At 38.1% G+C, this 18,553-nt stretch overlaps 1 protein-coding gene across 3 annotated transcripts in view; it reads right to left on the reverse strand.

Annotated features, from left to right (window-relative positions):
• Positions 1-18,553, reverse strand: part of NFATC3 (nuclear factor of activated T cells 3) — a 132,847-nt gene that overhangs the window by 43,851 nt on the left and 70,443 nt on the right. For all 3 annotated transcript variants that reach the window (XM_044255876.1, XM_044255878.1, XM_044255877.1), the window contains exons 5-8: positions 12,617-12,789; positions 9,486-9,626; positions 1,901-1,956; positions 760-886 (exon numbers count right to left, since the gene is read on the reverse strand). In XM_044255876.1, the coding sequence (XP_044111811.1) occupies positions 760-886; positions 1,901-1,956; positions 9,486-9,626; positions 12,617-12,789 (497 nt within the window). The remainder of the gene's footprint in view (positions 1-759; positions 887-1,900; positions 1,957-9,485; positions 9,627-12,616; positions 12,790-18,553) is intronic.

Below are 18,553 nucleotides of genomic sequence, written 5' to 3' on the forward strand. Positions count from 1 at the left end.
CCCTGGGACCATGACCTGAGAGCCAAGGGCAGAGGCTTTAACCCCCTGAGCCACCCAGGCACCTCCGCAAGAATAAGTTTTGAAGAGTAAAGTCCACTATGATTTTTTTATTATCATATGCTCTGGTGACTAATACAGTGCCTAAAACAGAGAGGGCCTCTATAAAGATTTGCTCTCTATGTAACCATCAGCGTGATTACTGCAAATAATATTTATGTGTCACAATCAAGACCTGGAAAGTTATACCATTTGAACTATTGCAGAAAGCGGTACGGAAGCTTTATTGGAGTGCATCTATACAACCAGAAACTCTGGCAACAACTTTATATTCCCCACGGCCCATAGTATGCTGTAGTCACTACTGGCCAAATGAAAATCTAATGGGAGATTTTTCATCTGACTGGAAATGGTTAAGATGAACACACTATCTTCCTACAATGCTAAGGACACAAGGGGACTTCACACATATTCACAAACACCTGCCCTTACTGTAGTGCTGGTGATTTCTGGTAGCTACGGAAAAACAGATTTAAAACCTATATTCAATCTTCTGATTTTCTTATAATAAATAACTACAAAATAACAACTAAAACCACATCTAAATTTAAAAGTCAACACAAACTTGACAGAATGGCGTATGTTGGGATTTTTATTGATTATAAGCACTCTACCTTAAACATTGCCATATAGGTTTCATCGAACAACTTTTTATTCATTATGAAAGCAAGTTCTATAGTAAACCATCACGACTTCCCATACCTGGTGTGTAAGTAAAACGTTGAGACTGGCTTTTTTTCCTCTTGCCATTGCAAAGATAAAAGTGCACCTGCACTGCAGCTGTAACTGCTGGGTTATGATATGGAGGAACTTCAAGGACAATGTGAGCCTAAGGAGCATGGAAAGCAAGATTGTGTTACACTCAGAACTAAAAATGAAATGCACCTGCTAAACTCACCATGACTCTTGAGCCTTAACTACACAGTCTCTCCCATCATAGATAATTATGCACATCAACTGGTCATGTAAATCATCTGGAGATTTACTCTAAGAAACTCTAGTCTCAACAGAGATAAATTCTTTAAAGTAAACCACTAAAGGAGAAATTACCTTTTAGTCATCCAATTGGGTTCTAGTTGTAGCAGAAATAAAAACAGTCTTATATACTACGTAGGGAGATACTCTGCACTACTGAATATTACATGTTGCTATTGATCTTAAGTGGAAGACTACTCTGATTTTCAGTCAGGTTTAATATTTCTTGAGCTGTGTTATAGTTTAGATTTCTTAAATTTCACATTCAAAATGTTCTAAACTGACAATATACAAGATCCGTTCCTACATAAAAAAATAATTTTACACAAGCAGAGTGAAAACTGTTATCCCAAACCAATTGCAATCCTTAACCTAATTTCTCCAGGTCTCTGGAGAGCACTGTGCAGTGTTATTCTCTACCCCCAGAAGATTCTGTCACCAATCCAACCAGGATGAAGGGACCACAGTGTTCAGTGGTGAATCCTGGAAGGCTTAATGTTGAAAAGATGCAAATATAATCCTAAATACACAAACCCATGAGGATTTGTTCTCCCCCTACTTTTTGCCCATTATATATGTTCTTTACTGAATTTATTTGATTTCTTCACTGCATTCAGAGAAAAAATTTTGTGATAACATCAGTAAGAACCTTCTAATAAAAGGGAAAGACACCAATTGTTTATCTATCCTAAATTTAATTTTAGTGTCAGGAAAGTACCTATCTCATGTCCAAACTTCTAAAAATTCGAATTTACTTTTCTTTCATACAACAGATGAAAGAGTCTTCATCTATAACATAAAGTGGCATTATCCAATTTTCTCATCATGCTTCTTAAGTATTTAAAAAGAAATAAAGTAAATTTCTTACCCCTTGACATTTTTCCCTGATTATTTTCCCTTCTACCTCCCACTGAGGTCGTCCATCTATTGAAAAAAACAATTTACAGTTAAAAGTAATTCAAGTCAGAAAGTATATAAACAATATTTAATGTATCTAGTATCACAAGCTTATTGGCAAAGGGAATCTTTTTCGGACTTCCATTATGAAAATAAAATATGTACCCATGACAAAAAAATGGGAAGATCTTGGGCTACCTGAGATAGCAGGCCCCCCAGTTTATTCTGTCGAGTGATGTTTGCAAATCCTCTGAGAACACCTCCACCAAGTGGTAGCCAATTTCTGCTTATATATGTTAGCTAATGGGAAACTCACTCCCTCACGAAGTAACCCATTTAATCTTTAGACAGTCACTGCTGCTGGATAAGCTCTTCATGACAGATGAAATCTGCCTCCTTATAATATCCCATCAGTGGTTTAAGAACTACCCCTTGCAGCCCACCAATCCAAAAAATCTTGAGTGGTCCTCTGCTCTTGAGTAGCTTTCGAGATGTTTAAAAACAGCTATGTTTGCAGGTGTCTCCTCTTCTGTTGGCTAGCCTCCCCAGTTCTGCATCTACCTCTTATACAGTATTTTATTAATTAGCCTTCCTGCCCATTCTTCTTCGAACATTTCTCCAACATGACCATCTCCCTCCAAATGTACCAAGCCCAGAACTGAACAGCCCAGGTGGGAAATACCCAGCATGGTAGACAGCAACTAAGGTTCTTGCCACCTTATGTGAAGACACTGTGTCTGTTAATAAAAAAGTTTCCTGAGGCAACTGCACAATACTGACTTACACTTAGCGTACCATAGTTTCCCTCAGTCCACTACATTTCCTACTGCCAAGTTCAAACTCCTACACTGCACTTACGTATTTTTTTCCCAGCACTTATTAGATTAATTTTTCCCTACTAGACTTGGATTTCTTGGCTTGCCAAGATCTTTTTAGACACTGATGGTCTTTGAATGTACTTGCTAGGCTTTCCATGTTTGTGTCACCCAAAGATCTGGCCAGCACATTTTCTGTCTCTTCCTCTCAAGTGAATTGTTCACCTGGGGGAGAACCCCAAATCACTCTAGTCTGATGTGCAGTATTCTAAAGCATTCTTTCTTTCTTTCTTTTTAAGATTTTATTTATTCATTTGATATATAGAGAGAGAGATCACAAGTAGGCAGAGCAGCAGGCAGAGAGAGGCAGGGAAGCTGGCTCTCCACTGAGCAGAGAGCCCAACACGGGACTCCATCTCAGGAGTTGAGATCATGACCTGAGCTGAAGGAGTCGCCCAACAACTGAGCCACCCAGGCGCCCCTAAAGCCTTCTTTCTTAAGTCATGGGCATTTGCCCATTGACTAACTCTTACAAGTAACTTCACAGTTAGCATGACTTCATCTGAAAGTCTTTTCATATCTGAAAAGGCTCAATCAAACACCTTCTTAATTGTGACGATCATTTTCCAGTCTGGTAACTAGATAATGGCTACCCTTGTGCACAAGAGATACTACAGACAAATGCTATGCCTACACAAAAATACAGCTCAGTTCAACAATCATTTGCTGGGTCCTGATGGGCCGTGCACTTTGGGTTACTGAGTTAATGATGAAAGGATACGCTTACCCTCAGTCTGCAGATGAAAGGCAAATACAAACAGTTTATTATAATAAAGTGTGGCGGTTACAGTAATAAAGGTGCACTCTGAATGTGCCAAGAGAATTCAGGATTCTTACCCTAGTCTTGGTGAAGGGGTGAGTAAAGGAAGGTTTCCTGAGCTCGTGAGCTGAGGCTTAAAAATAAGGTAGAATTCAAGTGACAGGGCGGGGGGGGGGTGGTCCTAGGCAGAAGAGAGGGCACAAGCAAAGCCAAGATGGCAAAAAACTACACAATACAAGGAACCATAAGCTGCTTGGGATATAAAGTATATCCCACCTGATATATAAAGTGGGATATAAAGTATGACTCACGGAGGAGTAAGAAATAAGGCTGGAAAGAAAGGCAGTGACCTAAATGCCATGTCAAGGAGCCTAAAATATGAAGGGATTACTGATGGTGCTTTCAGAATGGAAGTTACATATTCACAGCTGCATCTTATCTGGAACCAGTAATTGCTACCATTTAACATGATTCAACTTAAACTAAAAGCACTCAAAAATAAAGGAATTCTATAATGAAACTGCCTTACATAAATAGACATTTATTATATTCAGGCACAAATGAATTTTTATAACAGAAAGGGGAAGCTCTGAGATACTATCTCTTCCTTACACTTCTTCTTTTGCTTAAAATATTAATGCTGCAGAAGGACTTTTCTTGACCACCTGATATAAATCAATATTCAGTTACTATCACTATACCCTCTTAATTCATAGTACCTTTATCTAGAATTATCTTGTTCACTTACATCTTTGTTTATTATCTGTTCCCCACTAGAATGTAGGCCATCAAAGCATGCAACTCTAAGATTTTATTCACCATTATATTCCCAATGCCTAGACTAGTGTCTGTCATGTAACAGATGCTTCATAAATAATTGATGAATTAATAAACTGAGATACATAACTGATACTTCTTTTAGACAGGCAGGTATGGGTCAGGATCAAAGGAGTTGGAAGAAGTGAATTTTATTTTATTTATTTTTTTATTTTTTAAAAGATTTTATTTATTTGACAGAGAGACAGTGAGAGAGGGAACACAAGCAGGGGAAGTGGGAGAGGGAGAAGCAGGCTTCCTGCCAAGCAGGGAGCCTGATGTGGGGTTCGATCCTAGGACCATGGGACCATGACACGAGCTAAAGGCAGATGTTTAATGAGTGAGCCATGCAGGGGCCCCGGGAAGTGAATTTTAAAGGAGGAAAACACATGAAAAAATACGGTTTCCCACCTAAGAACAGGAAGATGTAACATTTTTAATCAAGTTGGGGGACCCAGTGAAACAAATTGGTTTGTTACGTCTGATGTGATTTTTTTAAAATTTTATTTTATTTATTTGACAGAGAGAAATCACAAGTAGATGGAGAGGCAGGCAGAAAGAGAGAGGGAAGCAGGCTCCCCGCCGAGCAGAGAGCCGGATGCAGGACTCGATCCCAGGACCCTGAGATCATGACCCGAGTCAAAGGCAGCGGCTTAACCCACTGAGCCACCCAGGCGCCCCTGATTTTTTTATTTTAAGTATCAGTGGGCCATCTATGCAGGATTTGGTGGGTAAAAAGTATATAAGAGAAGTTTAAAAAAAATAATGTGGTTATAGATGGAGATACGATGATGACTGATGAAATTTCCTAGAATGAGGGAACATAATGAAAAGAAAGCTAAACCACAGAACCTTGGGAAACATCTATATTTAAGGGCCAGAAAAACTGATTAAAAAAAGATGAGTGAAGACAGTTAAAAATGTGCCAGGAACCAGGTAAATACAATCACACAAAGGCCAAGAAAGAAAAAAGACTGTCAAGAAGTGTGGGTAGTTGACTGTCAAAAGTTTTAGGTTATGTTTCAATAAAGAAAACGAAAGAGTAACTAGCAGGTAAGGAAATAAAGGTGATAACATTACCTTTTTGAGAGGCTAGATGATAAATGAAAGAAATAAAATGATAGCTTATGAGGATGTCAGAGTCAACAGAATGGGAATGGTTTAGTATGAAAAGATTTAAACTTACTTAAACCCTAAGAAAGAGTATTCAGGGAAAAAATAGGTGTTGAAATTGTAAGAGGCAACAAAGGTAATGTATAGCCTTAAATACTTAAGTTTTAAAAAGAGGAAAGGATGAAAAACAAATGAGATTACCATTTAAATTAAGAAAAAGAAACATATTAAGCCCCAAAAAAGTGAAAAGAAAAAAAACACAGAAACTAGGGAAACAGAAAACAATTATCAACTGAAAGGATCAATAAAGTCAAAGTACTCTGGAAACCCTGGCTAAAAAACCAGAGATGGCACAAATAACAGCAGAATACATTTTTTAAAAGGGATAGAATTCCAGATGCAGAAATACAGTATTATAACCAAATAATGTCAAACAAATTTGAAAACTGAGTGAAATAAATAAAATCCTTGTGTGAAATAATAGCGAAAATATATATTGGTCTCTGCCTCTGGTTCCTGGGATAAAACTCCTTAAGTTCCTTAAAACATTCTTTTAAAGATTCTATTTGTTAAAGAGAGAGAGAGAGAGAGACAGCGCTCAAACTCCAAAGCAGAGGGAGTAACAGGCAGAGGGGGAAGCGGGCTCCCTGCTGAGCAAGAAGCCTGACATGGGACTAGATCCCAGAACCCTGGGATCATGACCTAAGCCAAAGGCAGATGTTTAACCAACTAAGCCACGCCGGCATCCCAATGCTCCTAAAATTCTTATGATTTTCTAAGTGATACAAACAGCACAAGGAATACCTTTTGTTCTTGTATTTGGTCTTTTTTTTTTTTAAGATTTTAATTATTTATTTGAGAAAGATCATGAGCAGTGGGGGAGTGGTAGGGGGAGAAGCAGAATCCCTGCTGAGCAAGAAGCCCGATGTGGGACTTGATCCCAGGACTCTGGGATCATGACCTAAGCCAAAGGCAGATGCATGACCAACTGAGCCACCCAGGCGCCCTGTATTTGGTCTTTGACCCCAGTTCCTGACACAGAGGTCTTAAATCCCTTGGAATTTCCTGGGTGACAGAACTATCTCTTGTTCAAAGAAGGTGACTTCTGGTGGGCCCCTGGATGGTGGCTGGTCACCAAAAGACCAAGCCATGATTAGAACCTTGGATCATTCATCCCCACCTCCATTCTCCAGAGAAGGGAGAGGGGCTGGAAATGGAATAATCAGTCAAGCCTGTGTGGTGAAGTCTCCATAAAAATACTAAATTACTCCAGAGACTGGGGGAACTTCTGGGTTGTCAAACACATGGGGGAAGCTGGGATAGTGGCATGTCCATAAGATAGAGAAGCCCTGCACCCATTCCCATATACCTTATTCCACATATCTCTTCCACCTGGTTGTTCACCTGTATCCTTTATGATATTCTCTATTACACAGTAAACTGGTAAATACAAGTATGTATTGCTCTGAGTTCTGCTTTACCAAATGATCAAATCCAAGATAGGGGTAATGGGAACCTCCAATTTGTAGCCAAGTCAGAAAGATGATGTAGGCAACTGGGCACCTACTACTTTCGACTGGCATTTGAAGTAGGGGGCAGTCTTATGGTACTGAGCCCTTAAGCTGTGGTCTGAGCTAACTCCAGATACTGTCAGAATTGAATTTAATTAAGAAAATCCAGTTCAGGGCACCTGGGTGGCTCAGTTGTTAAGCGTCTGCCTTCAGCTCAGGTCATGATCCAGGAGTCCTGGGATGGAGCCCCGCACTGGGCTCCCTACTTGGCGGGGAGCCTGTTTCTCCCTCTCACACTTCCCCTCTCTTGTGTGTCTCTCTGTGTCAAGTAAATAAATGAAGTCTTAAAAAAAAAAATCGATTCATTTCAAAGAATTCGTTGATATATGGGAAACCCACACATCTGGAGTCAGAAGTATTGTGAATGTAGTAACAATGTGAGAGTAAAGGAGAAACAGACTGAAGGTTTGCCTTTTTTTTTTTAACCTGGAAAAGTATAAATCACAAAAAATAACTCAAGAAGAAATAAACTTAAATGGTCTCTATACCCATGAATAGAATTATAGCAGAAACCAATAGTCCCACAAAGCCCCCACCCCTGAAGGTTTCAGAAATGAGCTCAGTTACACGTTCAAAGGAAGGTAAAATTGTATGACATACACTTAAGGAATGGGAAAAAGTGAGGCACTTCACCAACTCACTTTGATATCCAGAATGCATAAACAATCTCATAAGGCAGTAAGAAAATGAAAACTGTATCAATGGAAAAAAATGAGCAAAAAACACTAACAGATATTACACAAAAAAGGATACATAAATGACCCATAACACCCTCAATAAATGTCAGGGAAATTCAAAATCAAAGTTCAAGATACCATTTTACACCTACCAGATAAACAAAATTTAAGAATTATGATATTCTCGGGGCGCCTGGGTGGCTCAGGGGGTTAAGGCCTCTGCCTTCAGCTCGGGTCATGATCCCAGGGTCCTAGGATCGAGCCCCACACCGGGCTCTCTCTGCTCAGCGGGGAGCCTGCTTCCCTTCCTCTTTCTTTGCCTGTCTCTCTGCCTACTTGTGATCTCTGTCTATCAAATAAATAATAAATAAATCTTAAAAAAAAAAAAGAATTATGACATTCTTATTTATGTCCACCAGGTGATAAGCAGTAAAATGTTCATAGCAGCACTGCTAGTTATTGTTTGGTAATGTCAAAAACTGGATACAACCCAAATACCCAGTGAGGAAACATAATAAACTGTGGCAATTCATACAAGTAAAACTATAAAGAAGTGAAAATGAAAGATCTTCTATTACATGGATCAATCTTAAAACATTAATGTTGACCTCTGAAAAAAGCAATTTTCAGAAGAATACATGCAATGTTATACAGTCTAAAACCAGAGAAAATACATAAAACTATAAAGAAAAACATAGATTGATTTAGGAGTAGAATCCATTTGGGAAGGGGTTTCAAAAGGCCTTCAGAGATAAATGTCTTACTTCTTAAACTCGGTAGGAGGTATGAGTATCTGTTATATTCTTCTTATAAAAAGGTATTTCACGACTTTAAAAATGCTTTAAAAAATCAGAAGGAATAACTGATGGAAGTGTTTGTTTTTTTCGTGCACCTCCACCACCCTGCAGGTTCCTGGGACGCTGTGTGAGATGCGGGAGGTACTGGTTTTTTGTTTCTTTGTAGAGGTAGTCCCTGTCCTCCAGGAGCTTAATGGAAAACTGTTTTAAATATGCTCAAGAAGGGCTAAATCAAACATCCTGATAGTCACAGGATCCTTCTACATTTCTGAAAATGACACAATTTATACATTCATATATAAAATACATAAAATTCACCCTTTTAAAGTATAACATTGAGGGGCTTTTAGTATGTTCACAGGGCTCTACAACCACCATCACTACCTAATTCCAGAAACCCCATGCCCATTAACAGTCATTACCCTCTCTCCAGTGGCAACCACTAATCTTTCTGTCTTTATGGATTGCTGATTTGGGACGTTGTGTGCTGACTCCTTTCACTTAGCATGTTTTTAAGGTTCATTCGTGGTGTGTTTTGAATCAGTACTTTATTCTTTTTTATGGCTGATTAGTATCCCATTATATGGATAGGCCCCAGTTTGTTTATCCACATAACAGTTATGATCATTTGGATTGTTCCCACTTTGGCTATTATGAATAATGTGGCTGCAAATATTCGTTTCTGTGCAACATACTGTCAATTCTCTTGAGTAGTATATGTATACAAAGGAGTAGAAATACTGCTTTTGAAACATCCTTAATGAGAATTCAACATTTATGTGTAAATTTAAGAAATGTATGGCTTACAAAAAAAAAAAAAATCTGTGTAAATGATGTCTGTGGCTTTAGGAAAACTATTTTGTGATTAATGTTAGTGAAACATCTGAATAATTTATTTTATCCCTTCTACCCCTTATTTTGAGGTCAATCAACTAAATCTTACTTACCTTGTCCTTTTTCAAGAAAAATGATTTTGGATTCTGGAAGAAAATTAGATCCAGTCACTATCATTTCATGACCGCCATTTACAGAACAACTGTTGATACTGTACTTCTCAATATGAGGAAGTTCTTGAGCAGACCGCTGAGCTGTTGGTTTTTTTTTACGAGTTAAGAAGAAACAAAATATTAGTTTAAAATATTCCATACGTAAATGATAATTTCAAGCTATACAATAAAAATAAAGGGAAGCAAACTCCGGGCTTTAAAGTCTGAGACAATGGTAGCAATATCCACTATTATTTAGAAAACAAAACAGATTTATTAGATTTGTGTGATTTCTAAAGAATTTTCTTACAACTATAAAGAAACCAACCAAAGAAAAATTAGTCAATGTCTACAACTTCATATTGACTTCAAAACATTAATTTCATCCACTTTTCTCCTTTTAGCTTGTCTTCAATACATTTTTTCCATACAACTATTAAAATTGATGAATCTAATGTAACTATATAAAGCAAATCAATGCAAACATATGTAATTATATTGCATACAATTAAAAGAAGACAAGTTTCTAAAGGAAAAAAATTAGCTCTTTCCTCAAGAAAATATACAGGTCATTACTGTGACAGCAGGATTCCATTCTGGGCAATTTTCTAAATAACTGAAGCATACATGAAGTACACACTGAATTTTTAAAAATGGAAGTAAATGTTTCTACAGTACACTGCACTTTTTCTGGCCAGGGTATGTGAAACATGGTCTTTCTTAATGCCAGTCTTTAAGAAAAGTCTTTAAGAAAAGACTGGCCTTAAGAAAAGGCCAGTCTTTAAATTACCAACTTTTATAAACAGTGACCTCGGTCACCTTTCTCTGATATTGACTGATTTCAAATTGCTATATTTTGTGAGATTCTATTTGAGTTTTCTTTTGTTTTTTTAACTGTCTGAGCTTTAAGCTACAGATTATTCTTCTTCTGACTGCTTAGGTTCTGTAAGGTTTCTTCTTGCCAAATGCCTATTTAGGTTTCTCTGGATTAAAACAAATAAAAAGTATGAATTATGTGCTCTTCTTCACAGCTGGAAAACTGGTCTACTTTTAGTTCTATTTCGTGGGTAGAAAATTGGTGGCTTTGAGGGTCAGCTATGTTTTGTTTGGCAAGAACATTTTAAAGAAATTTAAACTTGAATACCTTTAGGAAGCACACATAGCCAGTTCACTATGGCTCTTGGCTCTCCCAAGTATTTAATACCAAGCTACAAAATGTATGTGAATTGGGATCACTGTCCCACTCAAAGAGAATGTTAAAACGGACCCTTTTCAGAGGACATGGGTCTGGGATTTAGGATCAACTACAACTTGGAAAGTAATGAGCACTAACTTAGACCTCAGAAAATACTTATGTTCCAAATGGCTCAAAGAGAAGGGAAATGACAACAAGCACTGGCTAGCCTAAGATGTAGACTATTTCAAGTTTTAGATATTTATGGTGGAAACTAGCCACCGCAGGTACATTCAAAGAAATAGCAAAATTGTGTTCAACAAATGGCAAAGGCATAATAAGCAGGTACATTCAACTAAAAGATATATATTTTTCAAATATATACAAAAAAAAGAAAATTAAAAAAAAAAGGTTAATAGTGACTACTTCAGGGCAGTGGTATTACAAAAGATTTCCATACTACTCTTTGTACCATTCTGCATTTCTATATTTGCAATAATCACATATTAATTTAATAAACTTAAAGAAAAAATAGAAAATCACTTTATAATAACTTCATCTCAAAAATTCAAATTACTGGGTTATGGACATTGGGGAGGGTATGGGCTTTGGTGAGTGCTGTGAAGTGTGTAAACCTGGCGATTCACAGACCTGTACCCCTGGGGATAAAAATATATTATATGTTTATAAAAAATTAAAAAATTAAAAAAAAATTCGAATTACTCTATCAACTTAAATAATTGAACTTTGCTAAAAAATAGATACACATACGCTTATATTGGCACAGACTAGTCTGGGATGATAATAAGAACAATGGCAATGACAGCTGCTTCAAAGAAGCGGAAATAGTTGACCTGGAAATTTGTTTTCACTCTGTATTTTTTGAATTTTGTAGCATATACCTGTATTGTCTATTAAAATTAATATAAAACTACTTCTACAGTGAATTCTATTACCATAGATTTGCTCAATGATTCCCAAAGCCAACTGGGAAATAATAAAGTAGTAATGCAATTCAACAAACAGCAAAAAGAAGCACAGAAAGGTAATGCAGTAGGTTTGATCCCAAATCAGGAATGCATGTTTTGACAGAAATAAAATGGTATAACTGAAAGAGCACTAGGAAAACCTGTGTTCTAGGCACAGCTCTCACCAGCAAGCAAATAAGCTTGAAGGAGTACTTCAGATACTTGTGCCTCAGTTTCCTCCTACACAAAATTTAGACATGGAATTAGAACACTTCTAAGTCTATGTCCTAAACATCTAAATAGCAGTCTCAAAACTCCAGTCCTACCAGCTAACCTGCCAGAGGTTCACAGTTCTCCAGAGCTTGAGTAGGAACCAAGTTCTAGGGCCTATTCTCATTTCTTGCCTTTGTAAATTGGGGGGGAGGGAGAAATTCATTTTCTCAATCGGATATAAATAGATTAACGATAAAACAAACAAACCAAAAAATAAACTCCTAAAAGTCTTTATTTAGCTGAGATGTCAGCTTGCAGAGAGGCATCTTCCAACAAGAAGGCTCACTATTTTTTTTTAAGAAGGCTCACATTTTAATTAAACAAGGGTGACCAAGGGATACTTAGTATCAGAACCATAGCTTCAACTGGTTCTCAGATGTCATCAAGTCCATCTTCTTTTCTTATAGATTAAGAAAACTGTGGTCAAGAGAATTTGTTTATAGGCACAATAATAGGCACAGTTACCTATGGTCAAATTATCATGAGAACCCAATTCCTAACTCCAAAATCAGCACCCCTCCCACCTAAACAAGCAGCTTATTTCCATATAAGAAAATCACATTAGACATCTAATCTCTGTGCCTCAATTTATACTTCTGATCCAAATATTACATTAAAAACAAAACAGAAAATGGCTTATTATAAACAAAATCTGAAAACATCACAAGCTCACTTACAGCACTCAACAGGTATGGAAGCTGTCTGCAGAGAAAGGACTTTTCCATTGGGCTGCGGGATGTGCACACGGAACACGAGTCGTACTCTAGTATTTTTTCTGCCAATATCAGTTTCTCCTTTTCGAAGTTCTATATCTGAATTGCGGAGTTTCAAAATACCTGCACAGTCAATACTAGGGAGAAAAATAGACAAATTTTATTTGCTTACTGATATTTAGTGGTCCTCAACAACTTAGCTCAACCTAGCGGGGAAGAACTATCACTACCTAAAATCAGGTCAAAAAAGAAAAATGCATGGAGTGCCGCATTGGCTCAGTTGGTTAAGTGTCTGACTCTTGATCTCAGCTCAGGTCTTGAACTCAGGGTCATGAGCTCAAGCCCACCTTGACATGGAGCCCACTTAAAAAAAAAAAGGAAAAAAAAAGTATGACTGCTATTTTCTCCTATGTCAATTTTGAGATTAAAAATATTATCAGTGGATGCCTGTGTGGCTCAGTGGTTTAGGCCTCTGCCTTCGGCTCAGGTCATAATCCCAGGGTCCTGGGATCAAGTCCTGCATCGGGCTCTCTGCTCAGTGGGGAGCCTGCTTCTCCCTCTCTCTCTCTGTCTCTCTGCCTACGTGTGATCTCTCTCTCTCTCTGTCAAATAAATAAATAAAATCTTTAAAAAATATATTATCAATGACAAACATATAACGGTAAGCGTGGCAGATTGTCTAAAAAGATGGCTGTTAATAATTCTTGCCCATTCTTGTACCTGCATGCCACTTCTCCCATCAAGAGGTGGAATACCAAGGTACTCCCTTTGAAAGCTGGTCTTATGATCTGCTTTGACAAGCAGAATGTAACCAACTGATACAGTGGAAGTTATGAGGGTTAACTCCTGGACCCACCATTTAAGCCTCATAACTTTCACTTTTGCTCTCTTAGAGCCCTGAGCCACTATGAAGTCCAATTGGCAAACTGGAAAGAGAGGCCAAGACAATCTTCAACTATTCCAGCCACATCCAACCATCTTGGATGTTCAAAACACAGTTGAGCTTCCAGCTGAATTCAGGGGCATGAGTGATCCCAGCTGCCACCACATGAATGGACCAGCTGGGTCCAGCCAACCTTAAGAATCATGAAAATAATGAACAGTTATTACTTTGAGCCATGAAATTATTAGAGTGGTTTGTTTTACAAAACTAGGTAAGTGAAATACAAAATAAAAAGACAGTTAAATTCTATAAAAGTAACCAGGCCAGAAAAGATTCACTTGTAGGACTACAAATCAGTCATTAATAGCATATTTAGACTTTTCTAGTGCTATTTTAATTAGTAAAAACAATCCATCAGGCTAAGATTCTAAGATTCATTTCTAAAGTATGCACACATAAAATTAATGTTTTGGTATTTAAGGTCTAACATTTCATTATCTTCAAAATTTATTACTTGTATGGCTGCTTAACTCACAATCACGGTAGGAAACAACAGTACCTACAACATAAGTTTGTATTCACATTTTTTTTTTAAGATTTTATTTATTTGCATGACAGAGACACAGCAAGAGAGGGAATACAAACAGGGGGAGTGGGAGAGGGAGAAGCAGGCTTCCCACTGAGCAGAAAGCCAGATGCAGGGCTCAATCTCAGGACCCTGGGATCATGACCTAAGCCAAATGGAAATGCTTAACGACTGAGCTACCCAGGCGTCCCTGCTCCTTACTTTTTTTTTACTAGGACCTTTTCCCATATTGGTACCTACATGTAATTATATCAGAATTGATTTCATCAGTGCTTTAACGGGGTTTCCAGTATTTTGCTGTTATAAATAAAGCTGTAGTATAAACACACTAAGTTTTTGTGGTTGTTCTCTCAGCAGATGCTTATGACTGAGCCACCCAGGTGCCCCTTACTCACATATTTAAAGAAGAAAGCAAACAGGTAACTTAATAATCAACATTCTAGTTAAAGTTTACTCTCTCTTGTGGTATTCCTTGTCATCGTCCTTTTGCTTTATCTACCAACAGTCCCAAATCTGGTGCTCAGATTGGCCAGAGCCTACAGCAGTTGTTGTGAGGACAAGATGTGTTAAAGAACTAGGTTCTCGAGAAGGAATAACGCACGAGAAAGAATCTCAAAGGATGAATATTTTCATGATCAGAAAGACACAGAAGAAATTTCAAAAAAAGAAAACACTTTTGAAAGTATTTGCCATTTAAAGATAATGAATTATATTTAACTAATATTGAACACCTGCACTTCAGCTCAACCAGTATTGATCAAATTGTATGAGGTAGTGATTGTTCATCCTTTTTTGTTTTTTTAAAGATTTTATTTATTTATGACAGATAGACATAGTGAGAGGAAACACAAGCACGGGGGAGCTGGAAAGGAAGAAGCCCCAGTGTGGGGCTTGATCCCAGAACGTTAGGATCATGACCCGAGCCAAAGGCATATGCTTAACAACTGAGCCACCCAGGCAACTTGTGATTTTTCATCTTAACATGCCAATGTAAATCATTAAGGGGAAAGAAATACCAGAGACTATCCATTTTACTGAGTTTTGAGGAAAGGTATTTTATATAAATATATGTATGTACTATTTTATTTTAAACTCTACCCCCATCATAGGGCTCAAACTCATTAACACTGAAATCAAGAGTCGCATGCTCTACTGACCTGAGACACTTGGATGAACCAAGGGAAGGTATTTTAGCAGAGAGCTGTTTCTAAGAGAAGATATAGAATGAGCATCAGAAATGACAATCTTAAAACTCTGGCTACACGGGGCACCTGATGGCTGGCTACTCGGGGCACCTGGTGGCTCAGTCGGATAAGCGTCTGCCTTCCGCTTAAGTCATGATCCCAGGGTCGTAGGATGGACCCCACATAGGGCTCTCTGCTCAGTGCGGAAACAGCTTCTCTCTCTACTGATTCCCCTACCTGTCAAATAAATAAATAAAATCTTAAAACAACAACAACAACAACAACCCCACAATATACCTCGGGCTACAAAATGCAGGAAAAGACTGGACCAAGAAGAAAGCCACACAGAGGAATAAAAATAACTATTAATTTTGTTTACAAGTATGACCATATTTTATTTTTTATCTTTTTTTAAAGATTTTTTAAAAAAGATTTTATTTATTTATTTGACAGAGAGAAAGAGATCACAAGTAGGCAGAGAGGCAGGCAGAGAAAGAGGGGGAAGCAGGCTCCCTGCTGAGCAGAGAGCCCAATGCGGGGCTCAATCTCAGGACCCTGAGACCATGACCTGAGCCCAAGACAGAAGCTTAACCCACTGAACGACCCAGGCACCCTTAAGATTTTTTTTTAAATATTTTATTTACCCACTTGACAGAGAGAGAGAAAGTACAAGCAGGGTGAGGTGCAGTGAGAGGGAGAAGCAGGCTTCTTGCTGAGCAGAGAGCCCAATGGGGGGGACCAATCCCAGGACCCTGGGACCACGACCCTTTTGGAAGGCAGACACTTATCTGACTGAGCCACCCAGGAGCCCCTTATTTTTATCTTTAAAAAAAAAAATGTATTTACTTTTCAATTTTTTAAAAGATTTTATTTGCTTACCTGAGAGAGAGCATGTAAGAGAGCACAAGCAGTTGGGGGGTAAGGAAGGGGGAAAAAGGGGCAGAGGCAGAGAGAGAAGCAGACTCCCTGCTGAGCAAGGAACCAGATGTAGGACTCCAACCCAGAACCCTGGGATCATGACCTGAGCTGAAGGCAGATAGATGCCTGACTGACTGATCACCCAGGTGCCCCCTCCCTTTTAAAGATTTATTCATTTATTTGAGAGAGAGAGAGAAGCAAGCAAGGGGAGGGGGCAGAGGGAGAAGGAGGAGAGAAGCAGACTCCCTCCTAGGGTGAGGCGAACACGGAGTTTGATCTCACCACCCTGAGGTCATGACCTGAGCAGAAATCAAGAGTCTGAGGCTTAACCAACTGAGCTAGCTACCCAGGTACCCCCAATATATAACTATATTTTAGGTCAGAGTGTAATTACCGCCATATCCATATTCATCTAGTTTTAAAAACAGGGAGGAGTTTTGAGTAGGATAAGGCAATGAATAGTGGCATCTTATATTTAAAGTATCTTGTAGGGTGCTTACAGCAATGAGTTAGTATAATGGTCTTAAATAAAGAGTCTTACACATTCAAAATAAATTAGGACTGAAATGACCACGCCTATGGGACAGTAGGCAAAACAAGTGGAATATCTGCCAAGCTTTCCCCACCTTAGTGTTTTTAGAGAATAAGAGTCATTTAACAAATACCTACAACTTACTTACACATAAATTATTTTGAACAATGATGGTCTTATCATGCACAAATTATTTATCTACCATTATCTGACACTATAATACATTCAATAACTATAGCTTATAATTAGTCGTTAGGTAAAACAGCCTCATTCATCAGCTGCTCTATTAGCTAAGATACAGGGAAGAAGTTTCCTTAGGTTTGTGTAACTTCTTAGTTGCTTTTTTTTGTTGTTTTTTAAGATTTATTTATTTGAGAGAGCGAGTGAGCACAAGCAGGGAAAGTGGGGGCAGAGGAAGAGGGAGAGAGAGAATCTCAAGTAGACACCCTGCTGAGTGTGAAGCCTGAATCCGGGCTCGATTTCACAACCCTGACACAATCTGCGCTGAAATCAAAGACTCAGATGCTTCACCAATTAAGCCACCCAGGCACCCCTCCCAGTTGCTTCTTATTCAACCCTTTTCTGGACACACACAATGTTGCCACAAGCCTTCTTACAGAATTCCTGTCCCTAATCTAAAAGGCCAGGATGGATAGAATGGCTAGAGAAAGTTCAGGTGTGCACCTGACAGGGTGCGATGAGGGCACTAGCTGTATGTAACTAGTAACAATAGTATTTCTGCAGCTTTTGCTTTCTGGTCTGATCCAGGTAGGCAATATATGCCATATCCTCTTGGGGAAGGGACAGGAGTGATGACTAGAGTCTGGTCCACATACTAGTAGATGGGAAAAGGATAAGACAGATATGTTTAGCTGATTTTCTCACATTAATTGATATGTGAAGCTTTCCCAATTTCTTGAAAATTTTAGAAATTTGTGTATTCTTTTTTGTTTATTGATTTATACATTATTTTTAGAAAGGATGAGGCATTTTACAACATAAATAAAAATTAGGTCAAGGAAAACAGAAAAAAAGCTTTCAACTGAAGAACAGGAAATAAATATATTCCAAATTTAGGGTTATACAAATTACTATAATTACTATAACCGAACTTGACTGTGAACTTCCGGAGAACAAGGCAAAAAATAAATGTGGTAAGTTTTTATACATCTCTCCTTGTCTAGTAAAGCAAAACCTACCATGCCATCAGGAAATACCAGCTTTCTCCCTTTAACTTCTAAAGATTCTGTGTATATGTATATATGTAATAATGACCAACTTAAAAGCTAGTATCTTTAACAGTGGTTTTTCAGATTATGAAATTATTCATATGGATATTTCTTATTCTATCCTTCAGACAAAGTTAAGAAGTATGGGGTGCTTGGGTGGCTCAGTCGGTTAAGTGTCCGACTTCAGCTCAGGTCATGATCCCAGGGTCCTGGGATCGAGCCCCACATTGGGCTCTTTGCTCAGCGGGGAGCCTGTTTCTCCTCTCCCTCTGCTCCTCCTGCTAGTGCTCCCTCTCTATCAAGTAAAAAAATAAAATCTTTTAAAAAAGTACAAAACAAAACAAAGTTAAGAAGTTTAAGAAGCTTCTGGTAACTTTCTATTGAACTTGATTTAAGTCCAGTTGCTTTTAAGACCCAGAAGAACAAATGGAAACATGGCCTGCAAACTATCTTCTAGGGATCAATTTTTTGAGTTCTTAGAAAAAGGATGGTTCAACTGAGTTTTAAATTAATCTCTGCAGCTATTACAACTGTATATTCATATGCTTTTGATGCTAAATGAAAAAGTA

The sequence above is a fragment of the Neovison vison genome, chromosome 7 (genome assembly GCF_020171115.1).
Source record: "Neovison vison isolate M4711 chromosome 7, ASM_NN_V1, whole genome shotgun sequence".
NCBI classification, from domain to species: domain Eukaryota; kingdom Metazoa; phylum Chordata; class Mammalia; order Carnivora; family Mustelidae; genus Neogale; species Neogale vison.